The sequence below is a fragment of the Caretta caretta genome, chromosome 7 (genome assembly GCF_965140235.1).
Source record: "Caretta caretta isolate rCarCar2 chromosome 7, rCarCar1.hap1, whole genome shotgun sequence".
In the NCBI taxonomy this organism is placed as follows: Eukaryota; Metazoa; Chordata; order Testudines; family Cheloniidae; genus Caretta; species Caretta caretta.
Window position 1 is genome coordinate 29053729 of NC_134212.1, and position 27572 is coordinate 29081300.

General features: G+C 43.0%; 1 protein-coding gene across 1 annotated transcript in view; it reads left to right on the plus strand.

Annotated features, from left to right (window-relative positions):
* The window catches only part of BICD2 (BICD cargo adaptor 2), a 171184-nt gene extending 154492 nt beyond the window's left edge, over nucleotides 1–16692 (plus strand). The window contains exon 8 of the mRNA XM_048857218.2: nucleotides 16347–16692. Within this exon, the coding sequence (XP_048713175.2) occupies nucleotides 16347–16529 (183 nt within the window). The 3' untranslated portion in view covers nucleotides 16530–16692. The remainder of the gene's footprint in view (nucleotides 1–16346) is intronic.
* Nucleotides 16693–27572: the final 10880 nt, after the last annotated feature.

Consider the following 27572-nt stretch of genomic DNA (forward strand, 5'->3'; position numbering starts at 1 on the left):
AATACAAGGTTAAATGAATATTTGTATTTTTGTCATAGGTTTTACCTGGGAGAAACCTAAAAGATGATTTACATTTGCATATAGTTTGAATAGAAAAAGGAACTCCTACATCTATTAACTGTCGTTCATATGTTTAACAGTAATTTCTGATGGACCCTTCAGAACTCAGAAGGAAGTTATATATACAGCTGACCTAAAACCAGCTTAAATATAGGTACAAAGTCAGCTGTAAGTAGATAAGACTTTTGATCAATCCAAACAACACACAAAGCCTTTTCAGGATGTAGGTTACTATGAGTTGGTCTTGACCTCTAGGGACATGAAATACAGGTCTACAGGATTTTTAAGGTTTATAATACCACCATCCCCCCCAAAATGGGGATTGTCCTAAACTAACGCAACTCACTGTAGTTTATGTAACCTGGTATTCAATTCCATTAGAAAAGCCAATCAACTTAATGTACATTGTAACTCAAGGAAGACAATGGCCCATTTCTGTTTAGCAAGTGTTCACAAACCGTGTTGGTCTGCTTGCGAAATACTCAGAACTCATGTCTGACAAGGCTCTTGGCCTGATCCTTTAGTGCTTATTCATTCAAAACTTCCCTTAGCTTTAATTGGAGTTTTCCCTGCAGGATTGCTGTGCCTGGAGAATAGATTTTATATAATATATATGCAAATAAGCACACATATAGAACAGAGCAGTTCAAAAGATGAAAGCTTAAGTAAACATCTGTGTACTGAGAAAATAGCAAAATAATACAAGGAAAACATTTATCTTTATTTGTCGTATGTTTTAATACAATATTAATTTCTTATGCCAGTCTTTGCGGTGTGAAAATTGGGCCCGTCTGGTGGCATGTTGGCACATACTGACTTCAGAGACTTAGTCCAGAGCTGAAATGCCAGACTGACAGATGTTGCTGTATTTAGTCTCAGGTAAAGGAATCTACCAACTAACATAATACCCTTACCTGTCCTGGAAAATCAGCAATTTAGAGCTGAGTACTTGTTGCTTGGCAGTAAAGATGGTAAAAAAAAAAACAAAAACAAAAAACAAAGATTGTATTATTTTATAATCTCTTATAACAAAAGCAGAACTACACCAAGAGAGACTAAGGGTGAGATTTTTAAAGGTATTTCAATGGGAGGCCCCTCAGTGCTTTTGAAAATCTCAATATATGCCTGTCTCATCTTGAGAGGCCTAAATACCTTTAAAAATCTGGCTGAGTGCTCAGTCCTCCAATCTGCTGCATATCCTCAACTCTCCTTGACTTTGATGGGTGTTGAAGTCACTCAGCCTCCTTGTAGGATCAGGCTCTAAGAGAGAGGCAAGGCTCTTCTCTAAATCGTGTTTCTAGTAATAAAGATGAAAAGCCAAAGACAAATCAGTTCTATAGCCTAGAAGAAGGTTTCAAAACAGCAGCTCTACAAACACTATCATTTCCAGTAGATCTGAAGGAATGCATCCAAGTATCATTGCAGACAAACTTTCCTAGCTACCCATAGTAAATAACAGGCAGCTGTTGGAACAGCATGTGAGTTGGTGAATCAGATTAACCCATTTTCTCCCTTCCTTTCTGTCCCCAGGCCCCATGTATAAGGGAGTCAGCAACTTTCCCCAGAGAGGACAGGTTTCAGAAGCCTGTCAGTGCCAAATTCTCATGCTGACACAGGCTGTAGTGTAGACATATCCTTAATTGATAAACTGGGATTAAATCAATTTGAGTGTCCACACAGGAGTTTTCACCAGTGTAAATACATCCATTTAAACACCAAATTTAGTTAAACTGATGCAACTGTGTGAGTAGACAAGGCCTGCAAATAACAGAGTTGTTTGATTTTGCAAACACTGGTTTGAAAGAGTCAAGGTATGGAGACCCAAAATGTAACTTCCCCTTTTCCTTTTATACAGTATACTATTTTTCAAATAGGTAAAGTGTGGAACAAAATTCCTAACTTGCCCAAGTAAAACAACAAGACTGTGAAAGAGGTGAGAATAGAATCCAGGTGCCCCCTGCTCTGAGCACTAAACCACACTCTCTCGAGCACTCCAAATCAGCAAGGAATTTGTAGAGTGAGTTCACTTTCATAGATTCCAAGGTCAGAAAAGACCATTGTGACCATCTGGTCTGATCTCCTATATAACACAGCCAATGGAACTTCCTCAAAATAATTCCTAGAGCAGATCTTCTTTTAGAAAACATTAAAACGATGTAAAAATTGTCATTGATGGAGAGTTCACCATGATGCTAGCTAAGTTGCTCCAATGGTTAATTATTCTCACTGTTAAAAATTTCACACCTCATTTCCAGTCTGAATTTGTCTAGCTTCAATTTCCAGCCATTGGATTGTTTTATACTTTGCTAGATTGAAGAGCCCGTTATTAAATATTTATTCCCCATGTAGATACTTAGACTGTAATCACATCACACCTTAATCTTCTCTTTGTTAAGTTAAATAGACTGAACTCCTGTATCACTGCAAGATATGTTTCTGAATCCTTTAATCATTCTTGTAGTTCTTCTCTGAACCCTCTCTACCAGTTCATCAATATCCTTCCTGAATTGTAGACACCAGAACTGGACACAGTATTCCAGCAGCAGTCACACCATTGCCAAATACAATTTACAGGAGTAAAATAACCTCTCTACTCTTGCTCAAGATTCCCCATGTCCAGCTCATTATCCACCATAACCCCCAAATCTTTTTCAGAGTCACAGCTTCCCAGGATAGAGTCCCCCGCCTTGTAAATATGGTCTACATTCTTTGATAGATGTATACGTTTAGCCATATTAAAACACATTGTTTGCTTGAGTCCAGTTTACCAAGCAATCCACATTGCGCTGAATCAGTGATCCATCCTCTTCATGATTTACCCCTCTCCCAGTTTGTGTGTCATCTGCAAATTTTATCACTGATGATTGTATGTTGTCTTCCAGGCCATTAATAAAAATGTTAAATAGCACACAGAGCCAAGAAGCGATCCCTGTGGAACCTCACTAGAAACACACCCATTCAATGATGAACTTTGAATTTCAGTGTCCTCTCGAGAGAAGTGGACTTTGTACATTGGAAACATAGCAAGTGCACCTGAGGATGTTTCCAATAATTGTCTGGGTTGTGGTGTCTCTGAATTTTCAGAGACTTCTTTTCCTCTAGCAGCTCCTGTTCAAGTCACAGATCTTCTTATACTTAATCCTGCTCCTAAGTACTAGCCATTACCTCCTTGCCAAACTGATTTTCTTTCTCTTCTAAAGGACAAAAGTGGTCTCATAAATGAAACATTGCCAACATTACTCCATCTCCTAACTAAAAGAAATGGAGATAAAGAACCCCGTGAACTTAAAACAGCTCTGGAAATTCTTCAGTACACATACCTGATTTTAATATTCTAGTATAATAGTATCCTTAGTGAGCAGTTTATCAGATGCTGCCTGGGTTTTGTTGAACCAGCTGCCTATTACCTGACCACACAATTATAATTAAGGTAAATTATCCCTCATCTTCCATATAAAAGGCTAAATCTTTGTTTTCTACCAGCAGTTGAGTGGGGGTTGTTTTTTTTTAAAGTCTATTGCTCAGCTATTGCAGTATGTTTAGTCATTTATTGTTTTTAAAGCAGACCTGCTTATTCAAGCAAAGGCAAAATCCAGACCAGCAATTCTAGAATCACAAATAGTTTCACCTGATCTCTGGTCATGAGACTTTGTTTCTAATTAGGATAGTTTGCACTGAGATTCTGACATGCATCTAGTTTCAGAATTAGGCACACAATCTATTTCTACTAATCTTCAATATATTGTCACTTATTTTATAGCATGCTGTATACTTTGGAGTTTACCTTAATACAGCTCAAGGGGATAAGAGCAAAGTATTTGATCCAACAATGGATCACCAGCTTCCTGTTGCCTCCAAATTAACAATGAGTCTTTATTAAACCAATTATGGAATCCTTGCTTTAGTACCTCTCCTTTAAAAACGAACAAGGAAATCTGATATATAATGTTTTGGAAGAACAAGCCAAACCAGACTCTCAATTCTCGAGTGACTATAGCAATCTTTAAAGCATGATCCAACACAGGCTCAGAGAACAGCTTTTGAGGCCGGCCGTATTGAGGTGGAGAATAGAATGCATTCTCCTTTACTGTGCAAAAAGTTGGTATTTATCTGGCTGCAGTTGGATGGTTACTGGGTAACTTCTCCAGCTGATGGATGATTTTCTTGCCTCTTATAGAAGTGAGTTATCTGTCTTTACTGAAGTGGTATGTATGCATAGATTGTGGATGGATACTTTCTGGGAATCTTGATGCAATCTATACATACATACCACTGCTTGGGAGGATGTTTTGGTTTTTTTAGTCAGTGCAATTACTTGAGTCTCACAGCAAAAGGCTCAAACTTTACTTCCTTAAGAGAGAAGATAAATAAGGTCTCTTACAGAAAGAGTGGATTACTCCAAGGGTTGGTCTTGATCCTGACCATGAGATACACTGGGGATTGTTCATTCTCCATGCCCATTCACTCCTTGGCCTCTGTGCTGTGACGTCCCAGCGACATGTATAGGCTATAGCCCACTGGTGAATGGGTGTTATGGATCCTCCTCCTCTGCTGATCCACCGGGGACATGACTTGTTATAGCACCATAGCTCTTTAGTTCAAGTTGAGGTGGCTCATACTCTTAGCTCTGGAGGTCCCCCAGTTCAATCCCTGTTGTAGCAGTGCTCACATGCACATTGCAAACACTAATGTGTGTACTTTTATCATGCATGACTAGGAAGGGGACCACAAACTTCATTTCACACAGGCCACCAAAGAGACACCGGGTAACATCTTCCGGTCTCTGTTTACTTTACCTTATGAACCAGAGAGAATGTAAATGAGTCTAGCTTTCAGGTACTATGGAGATAAGCAGTTGATTTCTGTTAGGTACAGAAGAAAATCTCACATTGTACAATTTACTGGCTGTTCTGGGCAATTTGGCAGTGCTACTTGTTACCATGGTGGATCTGTCAGAGGGAATGGCACTGAGGTTTGTCTTCGCAGGGACTGTGACACATTGTGCGCCTCCTCCTAAAGTCCCCCTCCCTGTGGGCTGTCACTAAGGCTGTCTGGCCTTGCCTGCTAGTGATTCCGGTGCAACTGTTTCTCTTCACATAGCATTTTTAGGCACAGAATTAAAAAGTACCAGTAAAGATAAGGGCAGAGAGAAATAGGTTTGTGTGTCATCCCCCACACATTTTTTAAAAAACCTTTATGGTATATGGAAGACGCATGAATGGGTTATTTTACTCTCTCTATATCTTCCCTAAAAATATCCCAATTGTCAAGTCTTGTCTTTTGCCTGTCTCTTCTCCCCCACCCTCTCCGGAGGATTTATTGGGCAACACACAAGAGTGCTCAACCCTAACTGAAGGGGGGCGGTAAAGAGAACTTGTCTCCTATGTGTTTTAATTATGCAGTTGCGAAGCCAAGGAGTCTTAAATAGACTCAGTAAAAATAACCATACCACTGTACCAGGTTCACTGCCCTGGAAGGACATCCAATACACTCTTAGTTTGCCAGTTGTCCACAGCATAGTTTCAGTTGCACCCTAGACAAGACCTTGATTAAACAGGTTTTTGAGACCGCCTTTATACATCAGAAGGAAGCTCAAATGGCCATAAGCCTCCCTTCCCATCCTTTTTCCTTCCCCTTTAATCTTATCACTTCCTTGTGTCCAGGGATTACCACAGTCACAGCTTCCTCTGGTCCTGTTTCCCATTTGAATAGTGTCTTCACTAGAGCTGGGTGACTAATTGATTCCCCCTTCCCCCCCCGCAATTTGGCCAGCAAATCGGAAAAAAAATACTTGGTTTGGTTCCCCAAATGCTCTGAATTTGTCAGCAAATGAGAAGTTTCATTCCAGTCATTTGTAAAGAGCCAGGTATATGTCCATCCATCCTTGTAAGCTTTAGCCCAGTGGTTAGTGCACTTACCTGGGCTGTGGGAGATCCAGGTTTAACACTGGCTCTGGAGCAGGGGCTTGAAGTCAGCTCTCCCCACTCCCAAGTGAGCACCCTGTCACTAGGCGGCTCTTGGTCTTTCCTGTTGAAGCTGTTCTGCTTGGTATAAATACTTAACTATTCATTGTGCCACAGAGAGAATGACCCTAGCCTGGCGATTAAGGCTCACCTGAGGGGTAAGAGATGTGGATCTCAGTCATCAGCCTGAGTCTAAGGAGAGAGTTGAATCTCCATTTCCTACCTCTCAGGTGGGACGCCTTAATCACCAGGCTAGAGAGTCCTTCTCTCTCTTTGGACCAGATTAATAATTTATTCAAAGAGTCACAGCTTTGCAACAGGAGAGAGTGAAAGCAACTCACTCCAGAAGAGCTTATAGCCAGTGGTTAAGATGCTCTGTTGAGAGATGAGGAGGGTGAAGGTCAAGTGCTCCAGAATGGGGATTCAAACCTGGGTCTCCCACATCCCAGGCAAGAGCTTTGACCAGTAGGCTGAAGAGTATCGGGGCACATAGGCTCACTTGCCTGAAGCTAGCCCTGAAAAACATTTCCCGAGCCAAAATTAATCGGGTCAAATTCATTAATCGGGTCAAATAGTTTCGGGTCAACCAAAACTGCATTTTTCAGCAAATAAACTATTCATGCAACTTCATCCTTTTCCCTCTGGAAGGCTTCCTCCAGGAGTGCAGGGGTATGACTGTTGCTTCTGCTTGGGCCAGCTCCCGGCTCTGGGACACCCTGCAGGAAGCGGTTGCTATTCTTGAGGCTACCTCTCCTACTGCCTCCAGGTGGTGCTGCTACCCCATCGTCTTCTCCCATTCCTCTTCTGGCTGCCTCTAAACACTGCATTGAATCAGAAGGGAAGGTCTTCCATTCCTGGAGGCTTCAGCAAGTTGTATCAACCAGGCAAGGTACTAACAAGCTTCAACAGGACTTTATTTTCAAAGTGGAAACCTCTTTACCAAGCGGCTGCTGCACCCTCTGTAGCTATTTTCCAGCCTCTCAACTCCTCCCCCCTCCTTCCTGTTTCCTGTCCTTTCAGACTCCCAACAGCCAGTTCTCCCAATTCTAATAATTACAAGCAACATCTAAACACCACATTCGCTCCTCTCTTAAGAAACTCTCCCAATTAAAATAAACACTGTTGTTCTAACCACAGGAACAAATATGAAACAAGACACAATACTGTTGGCAGAAAAATTATACTGAAAACACTGTAGATACTACATAACAGTCTCTAGTCCAGACAGGTGGTTGTCTGGGTCTGACAGGCCGTCTCTCAAGCCCCGGTTCCAGTGCAATGTCTTGTTGTGTTGGTACTGTAGTGAAGTCATCCAGTGCAGACTGGGTGTTGGCATAATCTCCTCTTGGTACATAGGCAGGTGCAAGATAAGAAGCATTCCATACCTGCCCATCAGAAAGTCAATAGGTGTAAGGTCCCTTCTTCTCTATGATTTTAAGAGGAGCTGTGAAGTTATGGTCCCCTTTACGTAAAATTCCAGGTTTTCGTATTCTAACGAAGGTACCACACTCAAACTTTGGTTCCTTAGCACCCCGCCGCTTGTCTGTGAAAGCCTTAGACTTTGCTTGGTTCTGTTCAACTGTTTTTCTCATATCATCCTAATTTGGGGCATCAGGTCGTGCCTTTAACAATCCAGCAATGTTCAGTTTAGTATTCATCTGTTTCCCATGCAGTAACTGTGGGTGATCTTTGCATTGTGGCATGTCATGTAGCCTGGTATGCTTACAGAAATCAGTAGTGAAGCGTATCCACAATTGCCCTTCCAGTTTAGCAGTTTGCAAACTCTCTTTTAAACTTCTGCTAAATCGTTCGATTTCCCCATTGGCTTGAGGGTAATATAGGGATGACCTTCTGTGTAAAATGTTCCTCTGTGCTAGAAAAGCTTCAAACCTCAGGGAAGTAAATTGACTACCATTATCTGAAACCAGTTCTTAGGGGTTACCTTCCCTGTTAAAAACTGAAGAGAGGAACTTAATTACTGTAACAGAAGAGATTTGTGATGTAAACACTACCTCAGGCCATTTACTGAAATAGTCTATTAAAGTGATGGCATAACGGCAGTCAATTGGAGCAGTATCAAAGGGTCCTACAATGTCAATCGCCACTTTTTCCCATGCAGATTCAGGAAGAGGAACAGGCAGTAATGGAGGGGTACATGTCACTGCTGTCTTATCATGCATTTGACAAGTGACACAGGATTTTACGAGTGCTTCAGTTTGAGAGTCCATCCCTGGCCACCAATACAAATCCCGTAGTCATTGTTTGGTTTGGACAATTCCTTGATGAGTATCGTGTGCCAGGTGTATGAGTTTTGACTGTAATTCTTCTGGCACAAGGAGCTGGTGTGTACCTTGTAGCACGCAGCCATCGAACAAAGTAAGTTCATCCCAATCTCTAAAATAAGGCAGCAAAACTGGGTTGCGGTTTTTAGGGTGACTGGGCCATCTCTTTGTCAGAAATTCCCATAGTTTGTTCAGCGTGTCCAATTCAACAAAAACAGCTTGAAATTGTTCTCTTGTAACTGCAGTGAGAGTGCTTGTAATAAGCACAACCACTACATCCTCATCCTCCGGTGGACCATCTGGTGAAGGCAAAGGCAGGCGAGAAAGGCAATCAGCGACCACATTTTGGTTTTCAGGCTTATATTCCAGTTCATAATTGAAAGAGAGTAGTCTTGCAGACTATCGAGCAATACGGTATCCTGCTCTTCTCGTCCTTTCATGGTGAGCAACATCGTCAAAGGGCTGTGGTCTGTGCACAACTTGAATGTGTGGCCCCCACAGGTAAGTTCTCCATTTTTCAGTGGCCCAGGCACAAGCAAGTGCTTCTTTTTCGACTGTAGAATATTTTCTCTCAGCATTACTTAGTGTCCTTGAAGCAAATGCAACAGTCCTCTCTGTGTTGTCCTCATGCAGTTTTGTGAGAACAGCCCCACGTCCATAATCAGTAGCATCAGTAGTTACAATTGTGGGCAATGCAGGACTGAATAGTGCAAGTACTGGACTATGTACAATCAAGGTCTTTCACCGTTTCGAAACTAGCTTGTGCATCCGTTGTCCACACTAAGGTTGAACTACTCTGTAGTAATTCCCATAATGGTTCAATGACAGAACCATAATTGGGAATGAATTTTGCATACCAGGAGGTAAGAGCCAAGAAGGAACGTAAGGTTTGCAAATCTATTGGAGGAGGAGCATTTGAAATTGCCAGGATATGATCTGGATCAGGTTTTAGTCCAGCCTGTGAAATTGTGTGCCCCAGAAAGGAGAGTTCAGTTTGTCTAAATTTGCATTTGGACCCATTGAGCTGGAGGCCTGCTGTGCTGATGCAGGTTAGTACAGACTTCAGGTTATTGTCATGCTCCTCAGAAGTATTTCCAAACACGATAATATCCAATTAGCACTGAACTCCATGTTGATTCTTCAGAATCAATGACATTTTTTGAAAGGCACTTGGGGCAGATACGAGACCGTATGGAACACGTTTAAAACAAAATAGCCCCTCGTGTAATAAATGCTGTGACGTGTCTGCTATCTTCATGCAACATAATCTGGTGGCATGCGCTCTGCAAATCAAGAGTTGAAAACATCTTTGCTCCACGGAGTTCTGCAAATATTTCTTGTATGTGAGGAAGAGGATGGCTGTCAATCACAATAGTTTTATTTGGCTCCCTTAAGTCCTCACAAAGGTGAATGCCTGCACCCTTCTTCTGCATCACTGCTATAGGTGAAACCCATTCTGAGGCGTCGATCTCTTCAATAATGTCCTTTTGAACTAGTTTTCTAAGTTCCTCTGAGGCAGCTTCCCTGACTGAAAATGGTAAGCGCCGTAACTTCTGTCGTACAGGCATCACATTATTCTCATTTTAACTTTATGCAGAAACCCATAAGCACAGCTGAGTTTCTCCTCAACTTGGCTTTGAGTCCAGCTCAAACTGGTGTGTGTACTGCAAGAGTGCTTTGCTGAGGAGGATCAATTCATCCATTAACTACCCTGACATTTAAAGCAGCCAATAAATCTCTGCCAAGTAGGAGTGCCTTTGTGGACAATGTAGAACTCTGCAGTTACACAGCAATCACCAAAAGTAACTATTCCTGGCAGGCAGCCATGTACTGAAATATGTTTTTTTCAAATAGCACACCAAGTGAAGTTTGGGTTCAGTAAGAGGCACATCTTTAAAGTAATGCAAATAGATGGAATCAGGTAGTATAGATACTGCTGAGCCCGTGTCCAATGTTAGCTGAATAGAGTGTGGTTTGCCTGAGGGTATGGTGGGAACGTTTACAGTGCACTTTGTTTATTCTGGAATATGTGCAATAGTGATTTTGTCCACGCTCAGCACAGTAACAGCTGGTATTGTAACTGCATGCACCTGTTGATTGAACTGGCTACTGCGACATACTTTAGCAAAATGTCCAATCTTTTTGCAATGATTGCACTGAGCTACTTTTTCTGGACATCCTGTGTAGCTTGCAAGGTGTTGTGGGGATCCACGGCAAAAACGTGCTTTTACTGTATTTTGAATTTGCTGATTCGGTGGTTTTTCATTAGTTTTCCTCTTGCAATTGTGTGTCTGCAGTGGTAGCGAACTTTTCTGCAAAGGAGTCACAGCCTGGACTGTGCCTCCTGTATCCATGCTCATTATTTTGGCTTCAGCTGTAGCTGACTCAATCTGAGTAGCAATGGTTATTGCTTTTTCTAATGTAAGTTGTGGTTCTAGAATTAAGCATTCTCTTACATGAAGCGTTGTTTTCTCAATGAACTGGTCTCTAATCATCTCATCTGCCATATTCCCAAAGTCACAAATTACAATCAGACTCCTCAGGGAAGCAATATACTGGCATTATAGTTTCCCCTGGTTTCTGCTCATGCTGGAGAAATCTGTAACAATTAGCTACTACATTCACTTTTGGCACAAAAATTTTTTTAATGCTGTGAGTGCAGTCTCCTATTTATCATCTGCAAGGGGAAAAAAGTGTAAAATACACGTTGCCCTTCTGCTCCTAGGCAGTGGATTAGCAGAGCACGCTTTCTTCCTTCAGAAATCTGTGTAGCACCGATTGCAAGCAGATAAGTCTCAAGCATATGGATCCAAGCAGTAAAAGCAATTGGAAGCTCACCTGGGCTTTGCAGAAAGGGTGCAGGTGGGTTCAGAGGCAGAAGATCCATCCTCGTCGCCAGAATGTTGTATCAACCAAGCAAGGTGCTAACAGGCTTCAACAGGACTTTATTTTCAAAGTGGAAACCTCTTTACCAAGCTGCTGCTGCACCCTCTGTAGCTTTTTTCCAGCCTCTCAACTCCTCTCCCCTCCTTCCTGTCCTTTCAGACTCCCAACAGCCAGTGCTCCCAATTCTAATAATTACAAGCAACATCAAACCACCACACAAGTCAACAAGAGCACTAGCAGCAATAGCTCCTATGTTCAGTTTTATAATCTTCCAGCTGGGCATAGAGAAAACTGGTGCGTAACCAGAGGGTGGGGAGAACAACAGCACAAAACTCCCAGTCTCATCCTTGAGGGAGGGAGAATACAACAGGGCTGCTGGGTGTGATGGTAGCATGGGAATGAAGGAAGGAGAGGTGTGAGCATGGGGGTTGATAAGCTGAGACAGGGGAGTGCAAGCAGAGTTGAGGATATGAAGGAGGCACCTGGGGAAAAAGATAGCATGGGCTAGGAGGGACAGTTTGAGCAACTTAGAGCAGCTGCAGTTGCTCTGTGCAGGGGCTTTTTGGCATAAAGCCTAGGACCGCTCCATGTAGAAAAGACAGCTGGCTGTCTAATGCAGGCTGGTGATGAGAGCATGTTTCTCCATCTGCAAGGATGGGAGACTCTCTTGGCAGCCATAACAGGGGCTAGGAAAAGGCTAGCATGGTAGAACAGAGATGGAACTGTGCAAGGAGAAGGGACGGGCTTTGTGAGGGGAGGAGGGGTAGAGAGAGGTGTGGCTTGGAGTATACTCCTCCTTAGTACTCTTTATGAGAATGGGCCACGCTGTCCAAAGCATTATATCATGCATTAAACTACCTCTAACATATATTAAAATCACTCTAATTACTCGGATCTTTCCTTTGCCAACCACTTACACCACAGCTGACCATAAAAATCTTTGGAGGCTTGGTATGTCCAACATCTAGTGGCATTTCAGGATAATTCTGCATTCCATCTCTTCACTGCAGCTCTAACATGTTTCCTTAATTTAACATAGTGGCCTCTGCTGAGGACTTGAGCTAGATCTTGACATGCAGTTCTACTGGTGCTTTATGCCCTGTGCATTTAATGCCTTTCTAGACCTTGCATGAGCCTAATACTTCCCTCAAACTCTCCCAGAATGTTGTACAGGACAAAGGAGCAAGGCTAGCTAGCATAGAGGGGGCGGGTTTAAGTGTGGTCTGCTTTCTGAATGGGCTTCCCAGACTGCAAACAGAATGCAAAAGCTCTCCTGTACCAGACTAACAAAGAGCCATCTGCTCCGATAGCTGTGTCCTGAGCATTGCAGCAGGGAAGCCAAAGCGGAGCACTCTTCGCTGTGGGCTGTACAACCCCACCTGGAGCCCTGGGTTATTACTCAGAGGGCTAGCCTGCTGCAGCTTCACTGCTGCAATACCCAAGTTGGCTAGATTAAGTCTACCTTGGGTACTTCTATCACATCTCGTGATTGCAACAAAGACACAGCCCCTCGGCTTTGATTGGTTTGGGATGGCATTTGAGTTTGGCTTGGGAGAGCAGCAATCCTGTCCATAAGTCCTTTTATATCACGGTTTGCTACCATCGTATCTCAAAACACTTCCCTTGCTTTGAGTTAATCAGCATTAACATCAGCTCAGCTACAGCTGTACTTTTCTGAATCAAGATTCTTGAATTGCTCCAGAGTCACCACTAATGTAAGGGTAAACAGACCAGGCTGGAGATCCTCAATTAGTTTAAACAAATCCCACAAAGACAAATTTAATGAACTGATAGCTAAGGTTGCTCAAGTACCCTTCTTACTTATGCAAACTCAGGGAAGTCACCAGTTAGGCCAGTGTTCATATGCACACTAGCCCCAACCCACATGCCAGAAAGGCCAAACAGCTGGATGCCCAATGCATACTCTATTTCCAAATTTCTATAACAAACTCACTGGAAATTCCCCCATCAGATCCATCTACAATACACGCATCCAGTTCCTTGCGCTGAAATGCAGAATTCTGACCTCAGGCAGGTTAAGATGTTCCCTGTAGACACACGTACCATTATAAAGCCCAGAGTTTTGTACAGAAGAAAGAATATGATCTGAGTTTGGTTTTCTAATCCTGTGCAATTTGTAAAGGACTGGAGGATCTGGCCCAAATCCAAGTATCTGAAGAGTGCAACTGCTTTGTGCTGGCATCATCTGAACCTGAAACTGGTTTACTTGGCCTAGAGTGGATCATCCCAGGGTAAAGGTGAGTAGTGGAGTAGAGCTGACGTGGGGGCTCCCCATCCCTGCTACCAGCATAGCAGGGAAACAGGAGGCTTGGCTGGGATTGCTCTGAGCTATGACAATCCTTCTCCATGTTAATGCTGATTAACTAAAAGCAAGGGAAGTATTTTGGGATACAGTGATAGTAAGCCCTGATATGAAAGGATGAATGGAAAAGGATTGCTGCTCTCCCAAAACAAACTCAAATACCAGTCCCCTGCAGCCATTAATCAGGGCATCAATTAGAGCAGGCTTCCCACTACTTTAAGATGGTTGCAGCCTGCACAGCACAGCTGGTGGAGCAGGACAGTACAAAATCCTGCTCTGAGTAGTTTGGCCATAGCTGAGGATCTGGACCACTCTTGCACGCAGCATCTGTGCTGTTGAAGTCAATACTTCTATCACTTCCTGATATAACGCACCACAGGATTCTGCATTATACAAATGCAAACACTGAAGGTTAAAAGTGGTGTTACTAGCGTGTTTAGGACCATGACTATACAACACAGCAATATTTTAAAAGGCAACTCATTAAAACACTTGTAAACATGGACAGGAACAAACTGGATGCCTCAATAATTCTGTTCCCATTTCTAATGCTTTCCGCAGCTTTATGGAGGATACATTAAGAAATACAGCAGAAATGTTAGTTAACTTTTGTCTTTTGAGATTCAGGGCATGTTCTTATAGTGCATGTTAGCAAATTCATTAATGTGCCCACAATTGGCAATTATGCTTCCATTCATAACTAAATGGCATACAGTATGAAAGGGATAGAGGGAGAAGCTTGCTGTGCTCGAACATGCAACACCATTTCTTGCAATTCAGTTTCCTTGTTGGACCATGGCCTGGAGAGATTCTATACAGCAGCCACTAGATGGCAATACAGTACAGAGTGGCCTCAGCACAGTTACAGATGTCAAACTGCAAACAAGATCCTTGGGAAACTACTGAGAAAATTCCTATGATGCTGGGAACAAGGTTAAATTATCAGTTTGTTTAGTTTCATATTAAAGGGTTTTATATTTGATCCCTTTCTCCCCCCCGTAAATCCTGTCTTGTAGTGGATTTACATTTCAATCCATTTTGCCTGATCAGGGTTTCCTTTAGCCTTGCACACTTAATACTAAATAACTTCCTAGTACTTGGGGAAGATATTAGCTTGGAGGGTTTTAGCGTAAAGCTTTCTGTGAACGGGCCATATGGCCAGCTAGCATGCCTGTGACTGAGTGCCTCAAGGGCCACATGACAGTCAATTAATGACACCACAGGTGCAGGGGAGAATCCTTTACTATATTTTTGAGCAGGTAACACACCTTTGTGCCTGAGTGGCAGCCATTTTGTCTCCATTAAGCCATATAGTCAACTGTCCTGAGGTGGTTCTGGACTTGCAGTGATTGGGAACCTACCCCAGCTGCTGACTGAAGTGCCAGGATGAATGGGCTTTGCCTAGTCACTGCTCTCACAGCTTCCAGTTCTACCCTAGCCCAGCGGCGCTGACACAGGTCCCTGCCGGCAACCCCACAGAGGCTAAGCCCACCTCTCCTGCTTTGGCTCAGACTTTGCCCGAGTTCAGTCAGCCTTTCAGAGCATTGCTTCAACGGCAACTTCACCTCTGGTGGCCAGTGTGAAAAGCGGATGGCTGACTGAACTTGGGCACAGTCTGAGCCAAAGCAGGAGAGGTGGGCTTAGCCTCTGTGGGGTTGCCGGCAGGGACCTGTGTCAGGGCCGCTGGGCTAGGGTAGAACTGGAAGCTGTGAGTGACTAGGCAAAGCCCATTCATCCTGGGCACTTCAGTCAGCAGCTGGGATAGGCACCTATACGCACCCACCATGAAGTAGTCCGTCCAAGCCATGCTTTTACCAACCTCTGTTCATACTGACCGCCATAGGTGAAGTTACCATTGAAGCAATGAGGATAGGGAAGCGGACCCTGAGTGGGTGTTCATGTGTTGGGATGACTAAAAGGAGACTCCTAGGCCTCTTCAGCTCAGCAGAGACCTACAATGGTAGTTCGTGCAGGATTTGGGAAAGGTAACAGGTTTGGTGGCTGAGGTTCCTAGGGCAGAAATTGAGTTGTTTGGCTCAGAAAGCCATTCCATGTTTGCTGCCTGTTATTGGGTAAACTATGTCTTGGGTGGTGCAGTGAATTCAGCACACCTGTTGCAGTTGGGAGGTTGCTCCTCCTTCCTGTACTTAACCCGATCAAAAGGGATTGCATTTCAAAAGCATTCTCTTTCCTTGGTAAGTGGATATATTTGGGGAGATGCTAGAGGACACTGACTCTCACCTTGACAATACTGAGCTTGTTGAAATACTTCATAGTCCTCAGCACCTGAAGGAACACAGCACAGGACTGTATACATTCGTCTTAGCTTTCCGGTGAGGCATAGGCACATTGACCTTTTGGCTGATGCAGAGTTTCATAGACGCTATTATGTTTTAGCTTTGTAGCCTGTAATACAATCATTGTTTGGGATCTCACGGTCTTCTCAGGAGTCCTGGAACCATGACTCTGCCCATACTTCGTCTCTTTGCCCCTGTGTACTGTTGCAAGACTGATGGGAGAAAGAACGTTGGTCTTCCAGCCACACTTGGCTGCTTCCCAGATGGAAGTAATAGTAAATGTCTGTATCTCTGGTTTTAAACTCCTTCTGTTCCACATTGCTTTCATGGTTGCATGCATTTTGGGGAAGAGATGATCATAGACTCAAGGGTATCCTATACAATGAGCTATTAAGAGCTAGGATGCTGCTTTGCTTATTTCTTGTCATATGTCCTGCTGCTTTGGCTTGGGTCTCACCTCTTACTCCCTTATTCCTTTCATTCCACCGCTTAATCTTTTTAGTCACTGACTTTTTCCTCCTCTCAACGATTGCAGGGAAGTCCGGTGTCTGGTCACAGTGTGATCTACTGGTCAAGAAAGATGGTCTCCCTCTGGATTTTCCCCTGGATCTCAGTAGCTCTGCTGGAGGCACTGACTGCTGTCTTCTCCACAGGACCTGATGTTACTGTCACTTTGCATGTGGGAGGACGCTATCAGACAAACAAACAAAAACACTGAGATGAGGATGCCCCCCCAAAACAAACAAAAACACTGAGATGAGGATGAAGGAAAAATAGACTGGGATAGACCGATGTTCCTGGGGACTGAGTTGTTTTAGGAGACCCAGGTAAGGCATAGACATCAATGGGAGATGTGCACATGGATTTGTGGGCAAAATTTGGCCCCAGATATCTTTCAGAGAAGACAGATGAATATACAGGAAGGCTATATTATAAAATTAGTGGCTTGAACTGGCCCAGCCTTTCCCTTTATAATACAGTTGTAATGGTTCAGTTAACACAAAAAGTTAGAGAAATTGGCTTAATCATTAATTTAAAAGACATATATGTTTTGTTCATACTAGTCTGAAAAATAATCCAAGGTGGTTTCTTAAAGCTCATAAATCAAAGTACCAGCAATTTCTAGGTGAGGTGTTTTGAGAGTTAAAAGCCATGTTTTATACTTTCTGAAACATCAGCACAGAGTGTTTGAAGTATAAGTATAGTAATTTGTCCTGGTAGCAAACATCTCAGCATTAGGGTCACATATCAACAGGAGTTATGCTTATGTATGTGGATCGACAGTAGCAAAAAGTTGTGCTCTGGTGTTTAATCAACAATAGAGGGTACATGGCTATCCAGGAATGATTCATTTCTTACCAAGAATAAAAAGAAAGCACTCGGAAATACTGTTTTGTTTCAGATTCTAGTTTGGATGTAGAGACAAGAAAAAAAATTCTGCAAATGAAGTCAAGTACTAGGGCATTTTATTATACCCAATTCTCATATCACTGATTCCTGACAAGAGGACAGAGCCATGTGACAAGAAAAAACAAGATCTGAGATACCATACTGATGAGTATGAGAACCTAGATACAAAGAAAAGCTCAGACCTATTAAGTAATAGTCAAAGAGCTGCATGAAGTAGTGATTAAAGTTCACTATATGGTTTGTCTGAGGCTAGTATTTCAGTAGCCTCAGGTTTAAGAAGAAAAGGCTTTTGGCCAATTAGCCACTAATATGTCCTAGCTCAGTGGCTCTCAACCAGGAATATGTGTACCACTGGGGGGTAGGCAAAGGTCTTCCAGCAGCTACATCAACTCATCTAGATATTTCATAGAATATAAATCATAGAATCATAGAATATAAGGGTTGGAAGGGACCCCAGAAGGTCATCTAGTCCAACCCCCTGCTCGAAGCAGGACCAATTCCCAGTTAAATCATCCCAGCCAGGGCTTTGTCAAGCCTGACCTTAAAAACCTCTAAGGAAGGAGATTCTACCACCTCCCTAGGTAACGCATTCCAGTGTTTCACCACCCTCTTAGTGAAAAAGTTTTTCCTAATATCCAATCTAAACCTCCCCCAAATTTGTCTAGTTTTACAACAGGCTACATAAAAAGCACAGGCTTACAGTACAAACTAAAATTTCATACAGACAATGAGTTTTTTATACTGCTCTACATACTATACCCTGAATTGTAAGTACAATATTTATATTCCAATTGGTTTTTTTATAATTATGTGTAAAAATGAGAAAGTAAGCAATTTTTCAGCAATAATGTGCTGACACACTTTTGTGTGTGATTTTTGTAAACTAGTAGTTTTTAAGTGAGGTGAAACTTGAGGGTACACAAGAGAAATCAGACTCCTGAAAGGGGTACAGTTGTCTGGAAAGGTTGAGAGCCACTGTCCTAGCTCACCCAAGAAGTTTTGGGCCTGATGCAGAAATTACTGAATGAAAAATCTATTTCTTTGGTTATGAAGGTTGTCAGACTAGATTATCATAATGGTCTATTCTAGCCCTAAAATCTGTGAATCTATGAGGATTGAAACACAGTCTGACCTAGTGGGGATAAGTGATATTTTCAGATGATACAAATAGGCTGAGTTTTGATAATACAGCCTTATTCACATGCCATCCTAGAAACAGGTCCTGGGAGAACCCTTCTGTGGGTAAAGAACAGACGAACAACTGCAGTATTCCAGCTTGGGAACTCGGAGTGCTGTAAGTGTTCTCTCGGTTCTCTTAAGCAACACTACTGCACATGGTTCCTGTTGTGCCTAATTAGGCACAGGACAAAACTAGAGAGCTGATTCCAGCTGTGAGGGGCTTAGGACCTTCCCTAAGTTACAAATGCCCTTTTGGGGGTTACAGGAGGAAGTCTGGTGATAAAGAAGAGTTTTCAATTTAGGGAGACTTTGGTAACTCCAGGTGGGAGGACAGACAAGAGAGCTTGTTTGAACCTTTTGCAAATAACTTGGGAATTTTGTTGTTTGTGAACTTTTTAGTAGCCCTGGGAAGAGTTAGAGGAGAACCTATTTTTAAAGGAGATATGTCTGTAGTTTGGCTGTTTTTAGTAATGGAGCCCATGAATGTGTGCTGACCGTTCCTGCATGCATGTGTGTGTGTGTATATATGTATGTATTTATGCTCACAGTAAAGAAGCTCGCACAGAAAGGTTTGGGCCTCAGACTAGTTTGTGGGGCTAACTAGTACTTCATACTGACACTGCCGTATATTGATTTGTTTAGATTCACAATAACACAGGAAAAAAGACACCAAAGCACCTTTACAAAAACTTAAAATGCAAACAAATTACTTTGCACCCACACCAGCAATAACCAGGACAGCAAAAAATCAATCTTAACAATTCTTCCTTCTCCATGTAAAAGATAGACCCTATTGTATTTCTCCCTCCTGAAAAGCCTGAGTAAATAGGCCTTGTAGCATGCCTTGAAAGTCATCAAAATACGGTTATTTCAGTCCCAGGTGGGAATGAATTCCCAAGCTGAAGGCTCTTGTGGCAACTGTGCTGCCAGGAGCTCCCTTTCTTTTATACTGAGGATTCTAGCTCAAGCACTTGCACTGATCATAATGACAGTAGGCGACAGGCTCTCAGAAAGACAGCTTACAGGCTACTTAGGGATTTGTAGCCTTTGGGTAAAATGTTCCGAAATGCCCAAGTCCAATTTTCAAAAGACTTGGGGACTTAAGAACCTGCCATTCGTTGAAAGTGAATGGGACTTAGACACCTATGTCCTTGTCATTTTTGAAAATGAGATTTAGGCTTCAAAATCACTCAAGTGCTTCTGAAAATTTTACCCTAAATCTATTTGTTACATATAAGACTTGTCAGTTCAGACGTACAAGTTGGTGTCAAAGGGCTCACTATAACCAATGCTACTTGGAAACGTTCTTTTAAAAAAAAATAGTGCTAAGTTTTAATTACACACTTGATCTTGCTAAGTAACATGCATCATTTAAAACAAATTAAGACTATCTTAAATACTGTGTGTGTATAATATATATAATTATGCAAAACCTTTAACAAATGGAGTCCAATCCACAGACAAAGGATATAGCAACATTACTGCATTAGCTCTTCTAAAGAGTTTACTTTTGGTAATCTGGTTATAACTAGTCCATATATATTATACTTATATTAGTTAAGAAAGGAAGAGGGTGCACTGATTTCTGTAGATATCGATGCCCATTAAAACACTTATAAGCCTGAGCTAAAATCAAAGAGATTGAGGGGTGAACAACAGTGGATGGTCCCAGAACTAGTGAAGTTCATCTATGCGAGATATTAGGAGGTCACTCTAGGGTGCATGACCCTAAACGCTGACAGCAATCCCCCCCCCACCCCGCCCCGCGAATTAAGTGTTGGGAGGGAAAAGGATGGGGACAAGACAAGTGGCTCTGCCATTGCACACATCCATCAGTTGTTCTCCCTCCTTTCCTCCCCCCTGCCCCATGGGGTAGAGGGTCTAGGGAAGGGGTACGCAAACTTTTTGGCCAGAGGGCCACATCGGGGTGTGAAACTGTATGGAGGGCAGGGTAGGGAAGGCTGTGACCTCCAAACAGTCTGGCCCCTGCCCCCTATCCGTCCCCTCCCACTTCCCACCCCCTGACTGCTCCCCTCAGAACCTCTGACCCATCCAACCCCCCCTCCACTGCTTGCCCCTTGACAGGTCCCCCGGGACTCCCACCCCTGCCCCCTGACAGGCCCTCCGGGACTCCCACGCCCTATCCAACCCCCCCCCCCCACAACCATTCTCCAACCGCCTCAGAACCTCTGCCCATTCAACTGCCCCCTGTCCCTGGGACCCCCTACCCAACCCCCCCCCCCCGCTGCTACCCCCTTACCATGCCTCTCAGAGTGGCAGGAGCTCGCAGCCCCGCTGCCAGCGGGGGAGGGGCCAGGGGCTAGCCTCCCCTGCCAGGAGCTCAAGGGCCGGGCAGGACGGTCCCGCGGGCCATAGTTTGCCCACCTCTGCTCTAGGGCAATGCTACCCACTCCAGCCTAGAATATACTCACTGAAGAGTGGCTCTGTTGCCACTCTGTGGACTCTGGTAAGGGGGGCATTCCTTGCTGTGCAGATCCTCAGTTATGGGTGCTGGGCTCTGGGAAGAGGATTTGGGCTATAATGTATACATAATTTTTTGAGTTATGTGTAAAAGTCACATATGTTTCAATTGCTTCTACAGAGATCAGATAACTAAACTGATGTGGTTAAGCACTGGAATAAATTGCCTAAGGAGGTGGTGGAATCTCCATTACTGGAGATTAAGAGCAGGTTAGACAAACACCCCTCAGGAATGATCTAGATAATACTTAGTCCTTGCCATGAGTGCAGGGGACTGGACTAGATGACCTCTCGAGGTCCCTTCCTGTCCTATGATTCTATGCTATTATGTTAAAAAAAATTAAAGCAAACTAATATGAAAAATCATATTAAGTTAATGTTCAAAGAATCCTGCCACAATTATAAGGTCCTGGATGTGAACTGCCTTAATATCATGGGGAATTAACACTGGTTCAATTTACAGTGCCTAGTATATAGTTTAAATTCAAATTCTTTGTGGAGTGAGGTTAAAATGTCATTCTCCAGATATTGGGCCTGCTCTACTATATTACATGAACTTTACACCAGAATAGCTGTAGGAAAAACTGGTGTAATGAGTGGAGAACCAGGCCTTCTTTCTTTTTTTAGTCACAGTATCTTAGTGTGTGTTTCTGTCTCTCCTTCACTGTTTTATTCCAGCTTTGTCTTTTCTTTGGGTTACCGGCTGTTTTGATAACTGTAGCTGACTGATGTGGCATTAACCTGCTTTTGCTTGAGTTGTTATGAGCCTATATAAAGCCACTTATGATACATCAGTTTTATTTCACTTTTCTTTGTGAATCCAAGTAAAACTACCAGGCTCAGTGTTGGCACAGTTATATTTCTCTTGTTGTCATGGTCACTGATTTAATTTCTTTGTGACTGAGAAATAAAGCACTGTTTCTTTTCCCGCAGTTGAAAGAGCTCAATCCAAAATACATCAAACTAAATTGCATAAATGGTCAAAAGACATGTTACATTAATCTGTATTCATCTTCAAATGAGAAGTGTTTAAAAAAATTGCTCTGCTCTAATCTTGAGAATTATAAATAAGGAAGCAGTGCACAAAGGAACTTTGTATATTCAGTAGAATGTCCTATGATGGCAAAAGCACATGCAAGTCACCCTGAGTATTACATCATCCAGAAAAGAATAAAACATGCATCTCTTATATGAAAGGCGCGTCAGGCAAAACTGTATTTGCAAATCTTAGCTTTTTGGTCTCTAATGTCTCATAAAATGTATAAGAGGTTATTTTTCCTCTCTTAGATTTATCTTTCCTGGACATTCAGTGGCAATCTTTACTTAACTGCAACGCATAACACTGGGGAGAACTAAATCATGTGGAAAATTCTCTTCTGCTGAAAGATTTTTAATGAATTATGACAGGCAATTTTTATGGGTAGCGGGAGAAGAATGAATGAATAATTGTGTGAATTTTGGGAACTGCTTACATTGCATTTATTGACCCTTCTCTCCTACTCTTGTGTATGTGTGATAGTCATCTGGGGGGCTTCGGAATTATAGGAAAAGTCTCATGATAAATGACACGTTCGCTTTGTGCAGAGCAGTGCTCCAAAGCTCATAAGGTATGCAGTACTTTTGTACCATGTACAAACTGTAATGTATATTTGAAAATAAACTTTAATTAAAACTGTTGCCCTCATTTGCTATGCAAACTGCATTTTCAGTGTGGAAACTCATCCTGTGAGACTGCAGGTCAGTTTCTATTATAGTCAATACTACAACTTTGGGTCTGTAGCCATGGTGAGAGCAAGCCACACCGTGCTGGAGAAGTGGAAAAAAATGATGACTCTCTGGACTTGTTCCTACTGTGACTTCCTTTGTGAAAGACTGCAGGAGACTGGCTGATGGGTAGGAGATGCAGCCATAGCTGAGAAGGAAGCACTCTTGCTAAAGTAAATTAATAGACAATTCTGCAATCTGTGTATTGATAAAAGGTTGGGTTTTGCTTTCTTAATCATGCCTTAGAAAGCATCATCGTGGGTTTTGTCCAACATACTTCTAAAAATATTTGCAATCTTTAAGTTCCCTAACAGAGTAAAAAAAAACCCACACTTTATTTCGTTTTCTTCTCCTTACTGTTTATCTAGTGCAAATACTTCCTAAACCTACTTCAGTTATCTTGATTTGAAAATAGCCTATTTCTAGAGAGACACTTATTGGCATTTGATTATAGTACTGGTTGGCCAATAATAATGGCTACACCTGAATAGTTGTTTAGGCCTGGCCTACACATAAGATGACCCAGCTATGTTGCTCAGGGGTGTTTAAAAATCCACACCTCTGAATGATGTAGTTAAGCTGACCTAAGTCCCCATGTAGACCGTGTTAGGTGGATGGAAGAATTCCTGTTGACCTAGCTGCTGCCTCTTGGAGGTGAATTATCTACGCTGATGGGAGAGGTTCTCCTGTTGGCATAGGCAGTGTCTATACTTCAAATGCTACAGCGGTGTCACTGCAGCATGTCAAGTATAGACAGACTCTTAGATTGTAAACTGTCTCCATAGAGTTGCTCTTTGATTAGACCAAATAAGGAAGTGTTACTTACTCCTTCTCATAACACAAGAACTAGGGGTCACCAAATTAAATTAATAGGCAGGTTTAAAACAAACAAAAGGTAGTTTTTTTTTTTCCACACAATGCACAGTCAACCTGTGGAACTCTTTGCCAGAGCATGTCGTGAAGGCCAAAACACTAACAGGGTTCAAGAAAGAACTAGATAAATTCATGGAGGATAGGTCCATCAATGGCTTTTAGCCAGGATGGGCAGGGATGGTGTCCCTAGCCTCTGTTTGCCAGAAGCTGGGAATGAGTGACAGGGAATGGATCACTTGATGATTACCTGTTCTGTTCATTCCCTCTGGGGCACCTGGTATTGTCCACTGTCAGAAGACAGGATACTGGGCTAGATGGACCTTAGGTCTGACCCAGGATGGCTGTTCTTATGTTCAGATTCGACAGAGACCCACTATGCGAGTTGCAACTAACCAGGGCCCTAAGTCTGAGAAATCCCAGAATGAAAATCTGAGTATTTCCGGAGGTGGCTGCCTGGCAATGTAACTCCTTGATTGACACATGAAATTGGAATTAGCACAAAGGAATCCTTGCCTGTGTGCACTTTTTGCATTAATGGTAACACCACATTGCACAGTCTTATTTCTCCAAACCAATGGAAGATACAATGTTGGAAAGGAGCAAAACTGAGAAGAAATAGTTATGCTTTAAAAGGAATGTTGGCTTTTATGGCAGCCAAGTATTAGTATGATGGGCTCCTTATAAATGCATTTTTGTTGAGATACCAAGTACTTTAAAATAGCATTGACCCCACTTAAGACTACAAGGAAGCTGAGTACTTTCCTCAAAAAAACCGGTTGTATCTATTTTCACTTATTTCTTTGTTTCTGCTTCTGAACAGTCATTATATGTGGTAGCCACTTAATGATAACTGTTAAGGAGTGCTATAAAACAGAAATAAGCTTAAAACCTAATTTGCCTCGTTGTCCTATATGGCAGCATTGCAGGATGCTATGGCTGTCTTCTATAGAATTAAATGCCTTATTCTCTTGCATAGTTATTTATATGTTAAATGCATGTTAGGAAAACACATGTGCAGGACAATACTTGAAAGTGGGATTTTCAAAGGAGCTTAAGAGAAGAAGGTCCCTGAGTCTCATTGAATTTCAATGGGAACTGAACCCTTAACTCCCATAACTCAAATAAATTGGTTAGTCTCTAAGGTGCCACAAGTACTCCTTTTCTTTTTGCTTAACTCCCATAGGTGCTCTTGAAAATTCTCAGCTTTGATGCATAATACATCATTTTTTTTTATACATAGTAACAAAGCAAAGAGGTTTTTTGCACCCTGTAATGGGAGTCTGACCCTGAGAGTGTGTTTGTGTGTAAAAAGGATCAATAGACCTAGTGAGTAAAAATGGCAAAATCAGGCCCCGAATGGTTAGTGCTCTTCACTGGTGTATGATGAAAGTTGAGTTTGATCGTTGGGACTGTGCCCAAGCCAGAAGTGGCACCGATGTGGGTCATAGGATGACTGGCCCTTTAAGAGGTAATGGGTCCAATTCCACCTGTGCCTTGCTCAGATCTCCTCCCCAGATGGGGAAGTTATTGCAGTCACATGATAGGTAGCTCATGTAGCTAAATGAGTCCCAGGACTAGTGATAAAAGAGAAGCCTTCAGGGAACCGAAGGTGGAGAGAGCGAGCAGATGGCTTGAAAGAAGCCTGGTTAGTGCTTGCCTAGGGAGAGGAGGAGTATGACTGTTTGCCAGCCTGCCTACTGATCTCTTAATGCCCTCAGGGGGGACAGAGTTGAAAGGGACCAGCTTGGAGAATTGGAGTGAGGCTGCAGCTGGCCTTAATTAGCAGTACAGACCCCAGAAACAGGCCTGTGGGACTCCTGACTTAAGAAGGGAAAGCCTAAGTGAGTTAGCAGTGCAGACCCAAGGAAAGAGGGTTGCAGGGCTGAATTCTGGGGAACAAGAGCTGGACTTAAGGGGTGAAGAAGTTTGATTTGCTGTATGATATTTAATAAATGAGGAGACCCCACAAAGGGGGTGATGGGGAAATCTTAAAGTATTCTTATCTGGGAGTGAGGTCTTACAAGACTTAGAAGAAGTAGCTGATAGCAGCATGGTCACATTTGGATACAAGGGGACTCCCTTAGCTGGCTTCCTGTTACAAAGAGGCCTTTTCGGCCTTCTTTGCCCAAGGAGGCTGTTATGAAGTAGAATGCTGCGGACCTGCGGGATCGGTAGACGCTACGCACGGCTCATGCGGCGCCTCATGGTCTTGGACACCATCCGATGGTCCAGGGACATCTATATCGAGCACATCACCGGCCACCGACAGTACCAGGAGGAGTGAGCCGGTACGACATTGTGCACACACTGTGGGAAAGAGACTGAGAGGCCTTCCCCATCGGATCGTATGAACTGGAACCGTAAACCAGCTGAACATTAAACCCCACCAAATGAGGGTAGACCCATCCCCACCCCCGTATTCACTCACTATACCCAGCATACTGAACATAGCTGTTGTGTGGATAACTTACCCCATATCTCGATGTCTGTACTCTGACCGGTTAAACTTTTCCCCCAGTCGGGGAGATTGCAGATTATTATGTGATCCTTGCTTCACCAGCTCCTAAATCGAATTTTGCACCCCTTGATAATCTGTACCTTATCCCCTGACAACCAGAAACTTCTATGCTTGAACTCAGTACCGTTCCTTATTTCAACATTACCTCAATAAAATTTTTAAGGGAGACACAATATATGGAAAAGTCAAAATAACAGATTAAATTATTGCAAAATCCCACTTCCTATCTAAGGGAATATTATATACTAAAGCATTGTACTGTAAAGCAAACATACACTCAGGTTTCAGAGTAGCAGCCGTGTTAGTCTGTATTCGCAAAAAGAAAAGGAGTACTTGTGGCACCTTAGAGACTAACAAATTTATCTGAGCATAAGCTTTCGTGTCTAAGGTGCCACAAGTACTCCTTTTCTTTTTGCAAACATACACTGTTCCTTTCTACAAAAAAAGTTAGTTGCCACATGGTACAGTTAAAATACAAATTTACAAGGTCTACATATACTTTACACAAACACATCTCATCACACCAAACATCAGTCTTTCTAATCCCATTAATTAAAACATCCATCTACTCTACCAACACATAACACCTATCCAACAGCACGTTTCTGTTACAGAACAAACCAAGGGACTGAAGTGGAGGTAGACTGTATAATCAGGTGGGGAACAAGGAGTAATGACCTTGCATGGATCAAAATTTTAAGTCCATGGTTTTTGTCCTTGAGAACTTGCCATGTAACCAAGCAGCATTTTAGTTTTTGTCAGCCCTGTAGATGTGTGTCTTACATGTCTAGGTTTTGAGATGCCCAGAATAGTGCACTAAACAACTTTGGTATGCACAGTGGCGCTTTTGGAAATTGTCTTTTAAAATTTTGGGTGTAAATATCATGCCTCCTTTAAAGTAGGCCCTAGAATCTACTGGGGTTCCTGGCCTCCATGGGGTATCTTGTACTAAACTCCAGGGGGGGTTTCTACCCTAAGTTAGGTGCCTGCTGTCTCTTACTCCAGTGTGTATGTTCTGATCTGCTTGCACAACAACTGAGCTGGGCAGCTCAAGGTGTCTGGAGCATGTGCGTGGCCTTGGAGGCTGCAGTGTCTGTTGCACTAGGGCACATCAGATTTTAAGATGCAGTAGGAAGGGCTCTGGTGGCCTTTGGGGGAAGCTGGGCCGAAGGGGTGGCTGTGCCTGTGTCCGATGCCAGCCTGGACAGCTCTGCTGCACTGGGTTGTGAGAGGGACAGGATTTTTTTTCTCTGTCCAGACAGTGGAGGGGCGGGGGGTCGGTCCCACACGGAACAGGATGTGGCAGGATCCAGTTTTTACCCCTTGCCCTTGCTCCGCTGAAGGGGTGGGGCAGAGTTGCTATTGACTTGAGCGGGATGGGGGAGTCTGGGGTATCAGAGAGTGGAAGGCCACCCCCCCCCTCCCGAAGTCACTGGTGCAGCCCCTCCCCCTCCAGCGGGGAAGCTGCACCTGGCCCTAGGGACTGCAGGGTCCGCCACTCCCTCCCTCCCTCCCTCCGTGGCTGCGGGAGGCTCC